This window comes from Cebidichthys violaceus, unplaced genomic scaffold (assembly GCF_023349555.1).
Source record: "Cebidichthys violaceus isolate CVI_PGR_0920_01 unplaced genomic scaffold, fCebVio1.0.p SCAF_72, whole genome shotgun sequence".
NCBI lineage: Eukaryota > Metazoa > Chordata > Actinopteri > Perciformes > Stichaeidae > Cebidichthys > Cebidichthys violaceus.
The window spans coordinates 347,676-364,145 of record NW_027176950.1 but is presented as its reverse complement, the minus strand read 5'-3'; the positions used below and the strand labels follow the sequence as shown (position 1 = coordinate 364,145).

General features: G+C 39.1%; 2 protein-coding genes across 3 annotated transcripts in view; one reads left to right on the top strand and one right to left on the bottom strand.

Moving 5' to 3' along the window:
* The window catches only part of chad (chondroadherin), a 6,783-nt gene extending 2,683 nt beyond the window's left edge, over positions 1–4,100 (top strand). Inside the window, exons 2-4 of one of the 2 annotated variants that reach the window (XM_068736732.1) lie at positions 1,265–1,428; positions 1,532–1,690; positions 2,994–4,100. In XM_068736732.1, coding sequence (XP_068592833.1) covers positions 1,265–1,428; positions 1,532–1,673 — 306 coding nt within the window. In that variant the 3' untranslated portion in view covers positions 1,674–1,690; positions 2,994–4,100. Of the gene's footprint in view, positions 1–1,264; positions 1,429–1,531; positions 1,691–2,990 lie in introns of both variants that reach the window. The other variant, XM_068736731.1, reaches the window with a different exon arrangement.
* The window catches only part of acsf2 (acyl-CoA synthetase family member 2), a 26,330-nt gene extending 9,860 nt beyond the window's left edge, over positions 1–16,470 (bottom strand). Inside the window, exons 1-10 of the mRNA XM_068736730.1 lie at positions 16,233–16,470; positions 13,431–13,626; positions 10,314–10,442; positions 9,168–9,221; positions 8,959–9,077; positions 7,889–8,051; positions 7,560–7,655; positions 5,988–6,139; positions 4,569–4,660; positions 4,334–4,410 (exon numbers count right to left, since the gene is read on the bottom strand). Of these exons, the coding sequence (XP_068592831.1) occupies positions 4,334–4,410; positions 4,569–4,660; positions 5,988–6,139; positions 7,560–7,655; positions 7,889–8,051; positions 8,959–9,077; positions 9,168–9,221; positions 10,314–10,442; positions 13,431–13,626; positions 16,233–16,348 (1,194 nt within the window). The 5' untranslated portion in view covers positions 16,349–16,470. The remainder of the gene's footprint in view (positions 1–4,333; positions 4,411–4,568; positions 4,661–5,987; positions 6,140–7,559; positions 7,656–7,888; positions 8,052–8,958; positions 9,078–9,167; positions 9,222–10,313; positions 10,443–13,430; positions 13,627–16,232) is intronic.

The following is a 16,470-nucleotide window of genomic DNA, read 5'->3' as shown; positions in this document are numbered from 1 at the left end:
CCACCTCGCACCTCTCTGAAGCTTTTAGCGTCCTCGCAAATGCGTATGAAGTAGAAGCGTGAGGAAAAAAGGAGGGCAGTGACAGTCTGTGTTTACATAAGTGCTGGTGCAGGAAGGAAGGATGAGAGGAGGCTTTCATGCCAGAGAAACACTGGCAAGATTCCCTGCGTTCTGCATCTATCTGACGGACAGGATGGGTGTGAGCCATGTTTTTATGCAAGCTAAGAATAGTTTTTGGAAGATTTGCATTGATTGATTCATGATTCCTCAATACTTTGATGCCCAGCACCACTTGTTGAAGTGTCCTTGGGCAAGAAACTAAAACCCAAATTATTCCCAATAGCTGGCAGCTTGCATGGCAGCTCACTGCCATTGTCGAGTTTGTGAATGACTGAAATGGTCTATAAAAATGCAGCCATTTACCAAAAACAAAACTAGATAGAAGCAATCAATGGAGTGCAACTTTCCGTGTCTCTGCAACCAATGCTGCTGTATTGTGTGATTGACGGAATAAAACCAACTGGCTAACCCCCTCATCTAGACACCAACACTAGCAAGTGGTCGCGCAGGCAATCGGCTCGAAGTCGTCATACAAAATATTCCATTCAATCTTGACAAAAACTAAACTAAAGTCACAAAACTTTCTGCCTACTTAGCAGCGGCTGAGTGGCAGCGATGTACAACAGTGTGCATGGTACTGTTAGCTGTTAGCAGTAAGCCAAACACTGTCCAAAAGTACTTATTACTTTATACACCCAGAGACACAGTGGGTGTATGAAGTAATAAGTAGCAGATGGCGGTCAGCAATGCACTCAGCTGTGGGCTGGTTAAGAGTAGCGAATGAAGAGTCAGTAGGCAGTCGATGGCAAAATAAAACAGGCAATAAAAAGGTGTTTTGAAAAAGTGTGAGTCACCGCAACCATGAGATGTCCTTGAGCATGCAGCCACAAATGGCCACCCAAAAATATTAAGCAGTTTGCTGCAGCGGAATGAGAGCTTAGCTGTGGACAGACACAGAGGTGCACACTCACTCATTCACACTCTCTCACACACACACACACACACACACACACACACACACACACACACACACACACACACACACACACACACACACACACACACACACACACACACACACACACACACACACACACACACACACACACACACACACACACCAGAATGTATGATCCTTCTGGCATTGACAACAGCAGCACATGTACTGAATGTATGCTCATGTAAGGGTCCTCCCTCTCTCTAGTTCTCCGACGGTGCGTTCACCGGCGTGACGGCTGTCAAGTCACTGAACCTGGACAACAACAAGCTAAAGTCTCTCCCCAAAAGCCTCGACTTCGGCACCATCACAAACCTCACCCTCTCCAACAACCCGTGGAGCTGCACGTGCCAGCTAGCTCCACTGCGCAGGTAAGGGGGACTCACCTGTAACGGCACACTTGGCAGCTTTGTTAGGCAGCGCCGAGTAGCTAGCACAAACCCTCTCTTATCTCCCATGGTTTTCTACCTGCAGGTGGATGGACTCTAGTCGCATTCGTCCAGACGCAGTGTGTGCATCTCCACCTCACCAGAAAGGAAAGCAAGTGAGAGACAGCGCCTCCTTCAGCGGCTGCAGAGTCAAGCCGAAGAGAGCCAAAAAGGGCACGCGCCCTTGAACATAGCAGCTGTGCAGGTAACCGCCACCGAAACACGTGACCCAGTGCTAATATCTTCAAATCAAAAAGACACAATGAAGGATGAGGTTGATGTTTAATATGCTTGTTTTTTTGCTGTTGAGAAAACACTCATGTCTGTGAGGTTGAATATGAAGCTGCAGCCAGGACGAGATTAGCTTAGCATAGCATAAAGACTAAAAGCTGTTGTCACAAACCTCTAAAGCTCACTAATAAAAACGTTATATTTAGTTTATTTAATCCAAACAAAAAACATTGGACCATGGATTATTTCTTGGATACAAGTGGTGATTTACTAGTCTACAGGTTAAGCAAATGAGATATAACTTGTTCATTTGTTTGCTTTAAAAGTGTTGATAAGAGAATTTTTTTTTTAACTCAGGCTAGCTGTTTCTATCTTGTTTCCATGCTTTATGCTAAACTAAGCTAACAGTCTCCTGACTCTAGATTCATATCGAGTGTACACACAAGAGTGGCATCAATCCTCTCATCTAAACTCTTAGCATAAAAGTGAATAAGTAAGTATATAATTTACCAGTACATTTCCCCAAATGTCGAACCCGTCCTTTTAAAGTCACTATTTTAGAAGGATATTTGTTTGATTATCTTTAAAATACACATAACACTGCTTCACCTAAAGACAGTTACCACATTTGTTTACAAAACTGCCAAGGATTCAGTTTCACAATAAAGTACTTTTTTAAAAGCTTCGACATTCACCAGAGGGATGTTTACTGACCTATTTTATATCAGAGAACTAAACATTCAAATATCTTCAGCTTGTGTTTACCACATTACTTCAGACATCTAACCAAAAACACATTCAGAAAACTCATCGACTCTGAGACGAGGGAACAGGAAGTGTAAAAATGGCGGCTTTACCCACAAATCAGCAACATGTGAGAGAAACCGTCGTTTGTGAAACGTAGCATTCAAATGTGGAACTGGACCTTCATTATAAATGTGAGTTCAGTTAAATGTTTTGGAACCTGGAGGTTCAGTTTTGTTCGTCACTATTTGAGTCCCTCCTGCGGTGGTTTGTTGTGAAGGTTTTCAGCTGCACTTCTGTACAATGCGACATTGGATTCAGACGCTACCGCACGAGGTTGGAGTTGGTTTTGGGCCGACGCACAGTCGGCTTTGAATAATTTTATTTTCTCTCTCTCTTTCTGAACCACAGTCTAAACTTTTCCATATTGGCCCTGGGGTCCAGTACACCGAGTCCAGGTCATGGTAGTCTCCGGGTTGGATGGCAGAATTTGTTTAATTTGGCTGCTGATTTTGTGTCTTTCCCTACAGAAGACGCCGAAGGAGGAGCCTGTCCAGGTTACTGGCTACACATGCAACGAAAAGCAACGCTACTTCAAGACTGTCCATCTATTCATCCGCCAAATAATGTCACTAGTTTAAAACACATTCATGTATACACACTTGCTCTGTCTGTCTCCCCAAACACATCAAGAGCTTCATGGACCTCAGACATAACTTTTCTCTTTTGATTATCATCTATTTACATCAAAGACGAAGACATTCAGGTAACCACCAGAATACAGGACGCATTTGAGTAAATGAAGGGACATGTTGTCTTTTCATGGTGCATTCAGGATCTTCAGGATAAGTCATGAATACAAACAGTCTGAACGTTATGAAGATGATGGTCAATAAAATGTTTCAATGTTTTGATTAAAGGAAATATTCTTAGAGAGATCAATACCGCTCCAGCTACGGACGGTAGCTTAGCTTAGCATAATGACTGGAAACGAAGGGAAACAGCTAGCCTGGCTCTGTCCAACTGTTACAAATACTCCCATCAGCACCTTAAAAGCTCACTAATTAACATGTCATATCTTGTTTGTTTAATTCATACAAAAAGTTGAAAGGAACTCTCTCCACACACTTATGTGATCCACTATTAATAAAGACAATAATTACTAGCGCAGCTCTAATATACTGGACATGAAGCCTCCTGTATTTTGGTGTTTACCTGTATAAAAAATGAATAAACAATGGCTCCAAAAACGATAAAAAGGCAGAGAAACGCATCTTCCAAACCACAAAAAAAAAAACAATCAGTTGAAGAAGACGCTTAAAAGACAATAAGACTTTGAAGATGAGGGTCGGCTTATTAGGTGAATCAATCTACAATCTGCTTTCTTTTAGCATCTATGAAACTGGATTTGGTTGTTTTTTTGATAAGAAGAAGTTAATCTATTACTAGATGTATACGTTGTGTTATTCTGTCTTTACTTTAATGCAAAATCTTAATAACAGTCTAAACATTTTCTGAAACACTTCACTGATTTAAATTGTAAAGAAAAAGTGAAGAATTTCAGCAGGGAGGGTTACTGCCTGTTCTCATATCTATACGTATATTCAATATCTTTATATTTCCTTGACTTTTGGAAGTGGTGGCAGGTGTTCACATTCAATAAACCTTTTACAAAATCAAGTCTCCTTTTTATCTTACATATATACTTATTTACTTTACTGCCTCTACTGAAACTAAATATTCATGCGGTTGCTAAATCTAACAGACGTTTCTCTAAGGATGTGTCTCCCCCTGGTGTGTGGAAGTGGAACTGCATCATTTTGTAAACTAAACTATAACGACAATAATATTCTGTGTCTGTATATCGACTCACTGTTATTTCCTTGATGCCCATCACAGAAATGACTTTCTTCACGAGGTCTGGAGGACACGGGGAGCCTCCCATGACGCCTACAGTTACACAAACAAATAGAAGAGCATGTGACCTGAGAACGTTTAATGGAAATATTCTCAGACAAAAACTAACTTTAGACAGGAAAAAAAAGGCTTCATATCATTGAAAAGGCCCTTTCTTTTACATAAAAGCAGAATATCAATCGTTTTCTCACCCGCCTGGACTGACGACAAGTCATATTTAGTCACTTCCTGCCGGCTGACCATATCCACAAACATGGTGGGGGTGCCGTAGATGAAGGTGCACCTGAGAGAGAAAAAAAATATCAGAATGCATAATCTTCACTTGCATAAATAAAACCGCAAAACTTATGGGTATGTCTTTATTTTTCAATTCAAACTCAAAAACATTATTTGAGGCAATAAAGGCTCTCAACTTCAAAAGTAAAAAACTAAAGCAACAGTGCAGTTAAGGAGACCCTCTACATAATGTGCCCGAATGCTTTGATTAGTTTCTTTCTAATTCACTTCCATTTACTGTAAAAAAAAAAAAAAAAAAAAAAAATTACTTTATTTTGAAAAAATGCATTAAAGTGAAACTTTAAACTGAAAGAGTCTGTTTGTGGTGACGGGACGCTCTTCTTCTCTGTCATCATGGCGCTGTGTAATTTAGGTCAAAGGCACAGTTTTGACATTTTTTGATACGTATGTCTATTTGCAGAGAGTTAGATAAGAAAAGTCAATATTCTACTACAGCTACAGCCTGCAGCTGGTTAGCTTAGCACAAACACGGCTGAAAGAATACTGACTGTTGATACAGTGGCGGGGGTCAGTGGGGTTTATGTCTTCAGTGGGCATTTAGGCCATGCACTGTGTTAGACATTCAACGTAATGAATTAATTTCAAAATAGTGTTGAGTAGTTATTTCCACAGAAAATTTCATTTCTGACACACATTTGGTTTTCTGCTCTAGAAACACTGATTTTCTTTGGTTCAAAACTTCACATTTGCTTTTGTTCGGCTCGTGACTCCTGATATTTTTCTGAATATGACCCACAATCAGAAGAGTTCTGCCACCTGCTTAGAAATTATTAGTCGCGTCTCTTTTTCACCGACCAACAAAACGCGTGAAATCTGATCCAACTCAGGGAGAGTCCATCCGATCAGAGGATCACCACACCTTTGCACTCAACGTTGGAACCTTTGCCCCAATATTTCTCCAGCATAAAGGTCCACTGCATCATTTTAAGGAAGTGATAGTGAAGACAGATCCATACATTTTAATTCTGTCTAAATAAAATACATATACGTCCATTTATGCACAACTGCTTAATATTTGCACTTTGTGTTTGAATTAATCAGTGACGTGTGAAAACCAGTTTGCACAGTTCAAACCTTCCTACAGCTTAATTAAGACTGAATTCCTTCAGATTTGGTTATTCAATGTGAATTAAATCCCCCAAGGTACCATGAGGCTCCATAATTACTGGGGATTAGACTCTTAGCACATTTAATCCTTTTTTTAACAGGATATTAAAGTTCAAACAGCTTTCTATTGAACAGGTTTCAAACGGTCTTTCTGAGACTACATTTTACGGACTTGGCCAAAGGATTGCTGATGTTTCTGACATTACCTTTCGCTCTCCAGAGCTTCTAAGTTGGCCTTTCCATTGTACCCAGCAGAGGGAAAGATGGTGGAAATGCCATGCACGGCCACACACAACCCTCCACCCACAGAGCCGAAGCAGTGGTACAGAGGCACAGGAAGACAGACACGAATGTCAGGCTGTGGGACAAAACCAGGAGACAAAAGGGTGAAAATATTGTTTCATGTTCACACACACACACACACACACACACACACACACACACACACACACACACACACACACACACACACACACACACACACACACACACACACACACACACACACACACACACACACACACACACACACACACACACACACACTCTTAATCAAACAGGGGAAATAGTGCATTTGTTGGGGACTTCAACAAAAGACAAAGACAGAAAAGACAATGTAGGTGAACAAACTTTTTTGTAGCTATTTTCATTGTCATTGATTGTCATCAAGTGCATTTGGTTAAAAATATGTATTTGTTATTTTTCAATTATTTTCTTTCTTAATTTTAAGAAAAAATTTAAATTCTCAGAAAAAGGCCCAAAAATAAACATTATTTGTGTCTCTTTGTAGTCATTGTGTGTCTCTTTGTGGTCATTTTGAGTCTCTTTGTAGTTGTTTTGTCTCCTTGTAGTTGTTTTGTGTCTCCTGTAATTGAACATTTCCTTGTACTTTTGCTTTGAACTCAGTAGACCTTCACATTTGTCTTAGCGTAAATGCTCAAATGTATCTTGCCGTTTGTGTAATGGAAACTTGATATTCTTATGAGTATTTTATATTCTTATAAGTAAACGGTTTCATAACTTGTTTTGAAACAAGCTATCATAAGCTTGCATCATGTAACTTGTGATCCATACAGCAGCTGACTGCCTGCACACATATCCCCTTTTTCTGTGTGATGGATAACAAGTACCTATTGTATATGCACATGTTCTATGCCTTACGGATAAAACATACATATCTGTGTGTCTGTTGTTACACAAGTCAGTCTCTTCTTGGTTGGTTTGTGTCTCTTTGAGTGGGCCTGAGCCCCGGTAGGCCTACTCAAAGTTATTTTTAGGTCTCGTAGATATCAGAGATGGGCGTGAGTTTGCAGCTGTTTATTTTTGAGGCGGAGCAGACCATTCTGTCCAACTGCTTCCTCTGCTGAGTCACAAAGCTCTGTAACACTGCAGATCAAGGTGTCATTCCATGTAAAAAAGGAGGAGATCGTTTTTCAGAGGAATGTGAGTCTGTCCACCTCAGTTAAATGCTCAGTGGTGGGAACTTCAGTTTTAGATTTGAAAACATTCATGTCCAGGTTGTAACAACAGCACCAGTCAACCATCCCATTGTGGAGGCCTGTTAACCACCTTTATATATCGCTGAACTAATCGTTTCTTCAAGGTGGGTGTATTTATTTAACATTCTACTGATTACCATAATATGTTAATGTTAATACTGTTGCTTTTGGTCTTTTTTGGATCTAATGTATCATCAATTTAGTTTAATTGATACCATACCACCCTCAAACTCACTTCACAACTAGTGAGCTCTCTAAATCTAAATCTTAAAGACTCACTCTCCAGGTGTATCCCAGTCTCTTCCCCACAAAGTAGGCGTTGTTGACGATGTTGTGATGAGACAAAGTGGCACCTTTTGGAGCCCCTGTGGTTCCCTGGTAACACATGATTACAGAAATAAATTACCACATTTAGAAAGCCATAGATATGGATGGACACAGTGTGTAGGGGTGACTGATAGGCTAAGACTGGAAATACTAAACTGACCTGCCGGTCACCGGTAAAGGCCGATAAGCTGAAAACCGTCCGGTCTCTACACCTCATACAAACCCACATCAAAACATTCCAAACTGTCCCTTTAAGGTCAGCAGGATTTAGCAACGATTACCGAAGTGAACTGGATGTTTATCGGGTCGTCAAAGGAGAGCCGCTTCTGCAGGTCCTGAAGCTGCTGCATGTACTGGCTGCTGCCGGCCTGCATCACGTCCTCAATGTGGAACATTCCTGGTTGTCGACTATCCAGGAGGATCACAGAGCGGAGGTCTGGGAGTCTGAGGGGGGGGGGGGGGGGCAAACAACGAAATGTGGGGGGTCATGTTCTGAAAACAAAAGAGCTTCAAGTTACACTTTAATATTCAGCAGCTTTGACTCAATGAAGTTGACATCTACGCGAGTAGATGTCTCAAATACGTTTTTATTTTTTTTGTAGCTATTTTCATTGTCATTGATTGCCATCAAGTGCATTTGGTTAAAAATATGTATTTGTTATTTTTCAATGGTTTTCTTTCTTAATTTTAAGAAAAAATAAAAATTCTCAGAAAAAGGCCCAAAAATAAACATTATTTGTGTCTTTGTAATCATTGTGTGTCTGTTTGTGGTCATGTTGTGTCTCCTTGTAGTTGTTTTGTGTCTCCTGTAATTGAACATTTCCTTGTACTTTTGCTTTGAACTCAGTAGACCTTCACATTTGTCTTAGCGTAAATGCTCAAATGTATCTTGCTGTTTGTGTAATGGAAACTTGATATTCTTATGAGTATTTTATATTCTTATAAGTAAACGGTTTCATAACTTGTTTTGAAACAAGCCATCATAAGCTTGTATCATGTAACTTGTGATCCACACAGCAGCTGACTGCCTGCACACATTCTCAGGCAGACATTTTTTGATGTGGAATATGTGTGTGTGTGTGTGTGTGTGTGTGTGTGTGTTTGCAAGACGGTAACAGATGTGTTTCCTTGATGCTGCTATGTGATGGTTTCTGGAGGGTGACCACGAAGATGTTTCTTTAAATGTTTGTATGTTATTCTGCTGATTGCTTGGAGCAGGTGGAAATCTGTGTAGAAATCAGACAGTTGATCAGACAGTTGATCATTTGCAGCAGCTCCGTGACTCAAACATACAGAACAGTGAAAGAGTTCAGAGCGGTGAGGATGACAGGTGAGCACCAAGCAGCTGTACCTGGCGCTCCTGATGTCCCCTGGCGTGGACGACTCGATCTCTGGACATAACTGCTTCAGCATGTCACTGTACTTCTGAGTCTTGAACTTTATGGGGCACACTACAGCTTTACAGCCAGTCTGTGAACAGAGGACCCATCTCAATGTGATGTAATGTCTCAGTGTGTCTCAACAATAAAAAAACAAAACAGGTGAGTAAAAGTCACCCACCTTCCGCAATGCGTACTCCACCTCCTGCACCTGGTACGCCGGGTTCACAGACACCTGTTGAGGGTTAAAACCATAAACAGCTGCTCATGATGGAAAAGACACGGAAAGTTGACAGATTAAAAATTTGGACAACAGACAAAGTGAAAAAAGTTTGTAAAACACAAACTGCTGATGAGATGCGTACGAGTTTATCTCCGTTAATGGCTGTTTCACCAACACATTTTCAGTTAAAAGAGCCCCAAAGCTTCATTACCCTCCACTTTGTGTAGCTATTATCACTGTAATTGATTGTCAGCAAGAGCACTTGGTTATGAAAATGTATTAATTATCTTACAATTGCTTTAATTATCTATTTTAAATCCTTTTATTTTTCTGACGAAAACTTATCAGAAGAGATAGAGATATAAATAAAAAAAAATTATATATATATATATATATATATATATATATATATATATATATATATATATATATATATATATATATATATATATATATATATATATATATATATATATATATATATATATATATATATATATATATATATATATATATATATATATATATATTTTTTTTTTTTTTTTTTAAAGGCTCAGTAATTTGCTGAAAACAGCTGTTCACTGAACTAACTTTACTCAATCAGGAGGAAATTTATTGTTGCTGACAAGATGTGTGTCAGCAGTTTGTTCAACTTCAACTTTATTCCTGTTAATGTTTGTTGTTTTCACCAATATGACTTTAGTTAAAGTTTGGTTAGCCCTGTTATTTTCACTGTAGTTTGCACTGCATTTGGTTACTAATATGTAGTTCTAAAGTTTCAATTGCTCTCTACCTTTATTTTGAAATCTTTTTATTACATTTTTTTCAGGAAAACTTATCAGAAAAAGTGGCAAAAATAAGTCTTACTTCTCCACTGTGTAACCTGTGAACCACAAATATAAACTACTGAACTTCTTTATTTTCAAGATAGATTTACTATATTGTATTAATAATAATAATAATATGTAGTTTTTTTCAAACAAACAGGAGGAAATAGTGCATGTGTTGGGGACTAGGAAGGAACATGTCACCCAGTGCAACACTGAGGCTCTTTGATGTGTTTTTAATGGAGCTCTATGGCTGCGCCGTATAGCTTTGACTCACCAGTATGATACCAGCTCTGGCTGTGGCGAACTGGAACAGGATCCATTCATAAGTGTTGGGTCCCCACATGCCAAGGCGGTCTCCTTTCTGCAGTCCAAGTGCCAGCAGCCCTGCTGCAGCCTGATCCACCTACGGAGACATGCCAGACACATGAACAGGTTTAACATGTTTGTTGAAAAGAAGGTGACACAATTCCAGCATACAGTGTTTCCTTCAAGCGAAACCCCTCCAACCTAACAAATAAAGGAAAGCACAGTAGCAGCAGTTATCAGAGTCTTCCTACTGACGCTGGACAGTTTGTCAGTGGGCGCACAATAAAAGGCAACATACAAATAATGTAAATAAAGAGTCAAATAATGGAATCAATATCATGCTAGCCTCCTCCTCCAGGAGCAGAGCTTCTCCTCTCTGGGAGCCAACACCGACACCACGCTGCTGGAGACCCAGGACGTATTGCTGGACCCGCTGGAGGGAAGGGAGGCAACGGGAGAACCAGGACTGAGAGGGGCAGACTGTCAGACCCTGCTGCAGTAAAATGAGAGGTTTTCTAAAGGAACTCTGGTGCTCAGAATCACTACTCCAGAGGGACCACCAGAATCAACACAAGATCAAAGTTCCTCTCAGTAGCTCTAATATTAATAGAAACCAAAAATATTATGTTACTAGATTACCAATAAATATTTATAGATAGTTCGATAGATGTAATATATACTGTATGTTATAATTTTTTGTCTCTTAAAATGAATTTGTTGTGCCACATCATCTGACAAATCGCTTTTATTCCAGAAAAAAAAATTATAATTGAATATCTGAGTCTGTTTTTTAAGTCAGTTTTCATCTTTTCACTTTGTCACCTGAAGCTACTTGTTCAGAGCAAAGTCTAACTCCTCCACATGCACTAAGTTCAGACATGTTTAGATACAAACAACCACCTTTTTTAAGAAACGTTTTATTCCTTACATAGATTGTGAGGACAAACATATTAAGTGTACTAATATCCCCTATAGCATGACCTTTTTCTCAAAACGGTTCTGATGTTCTGCAATATGAAAGAAAATAATCTTTCACATCATTAATCCCCCAGTCAGAGCTGGCTGATGTGGCCCGGGAAAGGGAAGTTTGGGGTCCCCTGCTGGAGCTGTTGCCCCCGCGACCCGATCCCGGATAAGCGGTTAAAGATGAGATCATTAAATGGTAATGAGGGAAGACAGAGATAACGCACAGCAATGCAAAAATATCATTAATTATTATTAATAATAATAAAAAAATAATAGAAACACTATGGACTTTAAATCTTCAGTAGATGCAAAGTAACTTCTTGTATTTAGCATATAAATAATAATAATAATAATAATAATACAGCAGAGCTCATTTATCAGGTTTCATCTGACAGCTGATATCTGAGCGCTGTTTATCGTTACTCTTCGTGCAGGTTAATGACACCAAACTGTGATTCCACTTTGACTGTGTGGAATGTTCAGTGGGTGAAAGTTTACAGACTGAACAGGACTGTACATGCAGGTGACTCTCAAGCAGCACTTTGTTTTACGTGTCATTGCATTCCTGTGAAAAAACGTCACACTGAAAGCTCCAATATTCCTTTAACCTACAGCAGACACTGACATAAATACAGTCAGCAATACAATATATAATATGTCTGAGGACAATAAATCATGTCTGAAGACAGTTGGGCTTTTTGTAAAGTAATAAAATACAGATTATTTTTCTTTCTTTCTTTGTTGTTTGTTCATTATAAAAGACAATTATAAAATAGTCAGAAAGAAAATTACAAAACCAAAAGGTAGTAAAAGTATATGTGTGTTATTTTCAGCTGTGGGACGGAGTAATGATTATCTAACTATGTATAGAATGAGTTGTTAACAAGTTAATTACTGACAGGGGTGTTTCCACCGGGGACAGGGTGACATGGTATTTGTCACCCTGACCACACGTTTACAAGTTCAGTTTGAATTTATGTCTTTAAACAAGAGTCCTCTGACTGTCAACCTGCCAATATCCAGCTCTTGTTGCTAAAAAAAATAAAAAAATGTTGATATACTCTTCTAGGTTGCTTTTAAAGAGCTTAATGAGCAGCAGCAAGGTATTATTATTAATACTACTATCATTCTTTTGGCCTACATTTTTGCCTCTCCGGGTTCGTCCAGGCTTATGGAACCCTTTGATCGATGGAGCTTCATGGGATCAGATGAAATGCGTAAAAATCCTTAATCTTTTAAATTACATTTGATTTATATTATGACATTCCCCTAAAATAATTATATAATTTCAATCAAAGGACACGATTAAGTAAAGATGTAAATAAAAGGACTCTTCCAATAAATGGGATTAAGGATTTGGGTTTAGAAAACATGGATATTATTAATTAAAGCCTCCTCAAAATCAAAAATGTTTAGTTTCCTTGTCAGAGATCTGATACTTTATGCAAACCCCCCCCCCCCCCCCAAAAAAAAATCCCTCACTGCTGGTCTAAAGCTTGACTGACAAGTGAACTTAACCAGAACACCACAATGTGTATTTGTTATTTTGTTCACAGTTCAACAACTAATTCTATCAGTTTTTATTCATTCAGGCATGGAAAGTCTTGCTTTCACCTTCCACAAACAGAGAGGAACAGGGTAGTTAGTTAGGTGGTAAAATGAGGTTTAAGGTTCAATTCCAACTAGAATGTTAATCATTTAGCAGATTGCGTTTCCATTGTCCAGGTGCAGGTAGAGAAGGTGAAGCCAGGCGGAGACCATAACTTTCTCTCACTTTATATGGGTTGTACAGCAATATGTGGGTTACCAACAATAGCTAATCCAGGACGCTACTTTCTGGATTCACAGAGTACAAAATTGTTAAACACCAACAGTCAGAAGCTACAGAATAAGAAACTTAAATAATGTTCCTCCCAGGACTTTCATGTTTAGCTTCAAGAGCCAAGTTTAAAGTTTTGAACCATTCGTAAAAAAAAAACATGCAAACATTGCTGCAATGTATAGGTTTGCTTGTAGGCTTTCCAACGTCCAACCTCAACCAATCTTTATAGTGCCAGATTGACATTGATCAGTTGGGGCTGACCGGACACATACAGTATACTTTCAGGTAAAGACTCACATCCTGCTGAAGCTGTGCAAAGGTCTTGCGGACTCCGTCTTGTACGAAGATCACGGCCTCTCGGTCGGGCCAGCGCTCCACAGTCTGCAGCAGGGACTCTCCAACGGTGCTGTGGAGCAGAGATATGGAAGAAGTGCCGTGGGCGTAGCTGGTGGTGAGTGTCGGGATGACGGGTGAAGACTCCACATGAATGCCACTGCAGGAAAACAGGAGTTAGATGCATTCAGACAGTGGCAGCCCATCGGTTGGCACAAGTCATATAAAACTTCAAAATATGTGTGCAAAGGCAGGAAAACTACAGCATACTGTAGCAGTGTAGAGTACCTCAAGGCTCTCTCCTGGGTCCCTTCTGTTTTCTATCTATAGATCTATATCTATAGATCTATATCTACAGTTGTGGTCAAAAGTTTACATACACTTGTAAAGAACATAATGTCATGGCTCTCTTGAGTTTCCCCGTTATTTCTACAACTCTGATTTTTCTCTGATAGAGTGATTGGAACAGATACTTCTTTGTCACAAAAAACATTCATGAAGTTTGGTTCTTTCATGACTATTACGGGTTAACAGAAAAAGTGATCAAATCTGCTGGGTCAAAAATATACATACAGCAGTGCTAATATTTGGTTACATGTCCCTTGGCCATTTTCACTTCAATTAGGCGCTTTTGGTAGCCATCCACAAGCTTCTGGCAAGCTTCTCGTTGAATCTTTGACCACTCTTGACAGAATTGGTGCAGTTCAGTTAAATTTGATGGCTTTCTGACATGGACTTGTTTCTTCAGCATTGTCCACATGTTCTCAATGGGACTTTAAGTCAGGACTTTGGGAAGGCCATTCTAAAACCCTAATTCTAGCCTGATTTAGCCATTCCATTACCACTTTTGATGTGTGTTTGGGGTCATTGTCCTGTTGGAACACCCAACTGCGCCCAAGACCCAACCTTCGGGCTGATGATTTTAGGTTATCTTGAAGAATTTGAAGGTAATCCTCCTTCATTATTCCATTTACTCTCTGTAAAGCACCAGTTCCATTGGCAGCAAAACAGCCCCACAGCATAATACTACCACCACCGTGCTTGACGGTAGGCATGGTGTTCTTGGGGTTAAAGGCCTCACCTTTTCTCCTCCAAACATATTGCTGGGCATTGTGGCCAAACAGCGCGATTTTTGTTTCGTCTGACCACAGAACTTTCCTCCAGAAGGTCTTATCTTTGTCCATGTGATCAGCAGCAAACTTCAGTCGAGCCTTAAGGTGCCGCTTTTGGAGCAAGGGCTTCCTTCTTGCACGGCAGCCTCTCAGTCCATGGAGATGCAAAACACGCTTGACTGTGGACACTGACACCTGTGTTCCAGCAGCTTCTAATTCTTGGCAGATCTGCTTTTTGGTGGTTCTCGGTTGACTCTTCACCCTCCTAACCAATTTTCTCTCAGCGGCAGCTGATAGCTTGCGTTTTCTTCCTGATCGTGGCAGTGACAAAACAGTGCCATGCACTTTACACTTACAAACAATTGTTTGCACTGTTGCTCTTGGGACCTGCAGCTGCTTTGAAATGGCTCCAAGTGACTTTCCTGACTTGTTCAATCAATGATTCGCTTTTTCAGATCCATGCTGAGCTCCTTTGACTTTCCCATTGTAGCGTTTGTGGGCGTTTGTAGCCAATGAGCCCTATTTAAATGGCCTCAGAGAAGTCACCAGCTGTAGTCACTCATAATCACTCACAAGAAGTTAAGAGGCCATGCTATGAAGCTCATTTCATTGACACAACTTTCTAAGTCACCAAAATTGCTAATTCATGTTGCTGTATGTATATTTTTGACCCAGCAGATTTTGTCACTTTTTCTGTTAACCCATAATAAAGTCATGAAAGAACCAAACTTCATGAATGTTTTTTGTGACAAAGAAGTATCTGTTCCAATCACTCTATCAGAGAAAAATCAGAGTTGTAGAAATAACTGGAAACTCAAGAGAGCCATGACATTATGTTCTTTACAAGTGTATGTAAACTTTTGACCACAACTGTATATCTATATCTATATCTATATCGATATATATATATATATATCTATATAGATATATCTATAGATATATCTATATATATATATATCTATATAGATATATATACATACATACACTGTAGATATATATATATATATATATATATATATATATATATATATATAGATATAGATCTATATAGATCTATATAGATCTATATATATATAGATCTATATAGATCTATATAGATCTATATATATATAGATCTATATCTATTTATATATGTATAGATCTATATAGATTTATATCTATATATATATATATATATATATATATATATATATATAGATCTATATAGATCTATATCTATATATGTAAATACATACAGGCCTATACAGCCTCATGTGTTGGACCTCACAACACTCTACAAGGGTCTCTTTAGTCTCCTCCCATTCCTTCCGCCTGTCAAAGCAGTTTTTATCCGAACATTATGTGCACACAAACGCAGCAGAGAAATAGCAGTTAAATATAATGCAGTCGAGATTGTGAAATACTGAACATGGGATAGTTTTGTAGAAAATACCTTTAATCAATCATGTGATCTTTTCCACGCTGTTGTTACATAATCAAAACGTGACTGACCAACGGAGGAAGTTCATATGTTTTTAAGGAATACGTTTAAAAAACGGGGTATCCAGTATAAGTGGCCTCTGCAGCCATATGGACTTTAATTATAAACTAAAGTGGTCTCGACTCAACATAATTCTTATTTGTCATGTATTGCATGATACTTGATGTAACTCACCGCCTCGCTGCAGATAATCCTGGATAATGTGTCCATGGTCTGTGCAGAACTCTTAAAGATCTGAGAAAGACACAGCGACTCCGAAGAGACTGGGAGCTCAGCGCAATCTTTAGCATAATTGTGTTTCCAACTTGTTGTTTAAACTCCAAGAAAAGTCAAAGATTGAACTGCGGGGAAAATGTAGTTTTTACAACAGAATACAGCGCCTTGCTCGAACCTTGGTCCGGCCCCTCCCACC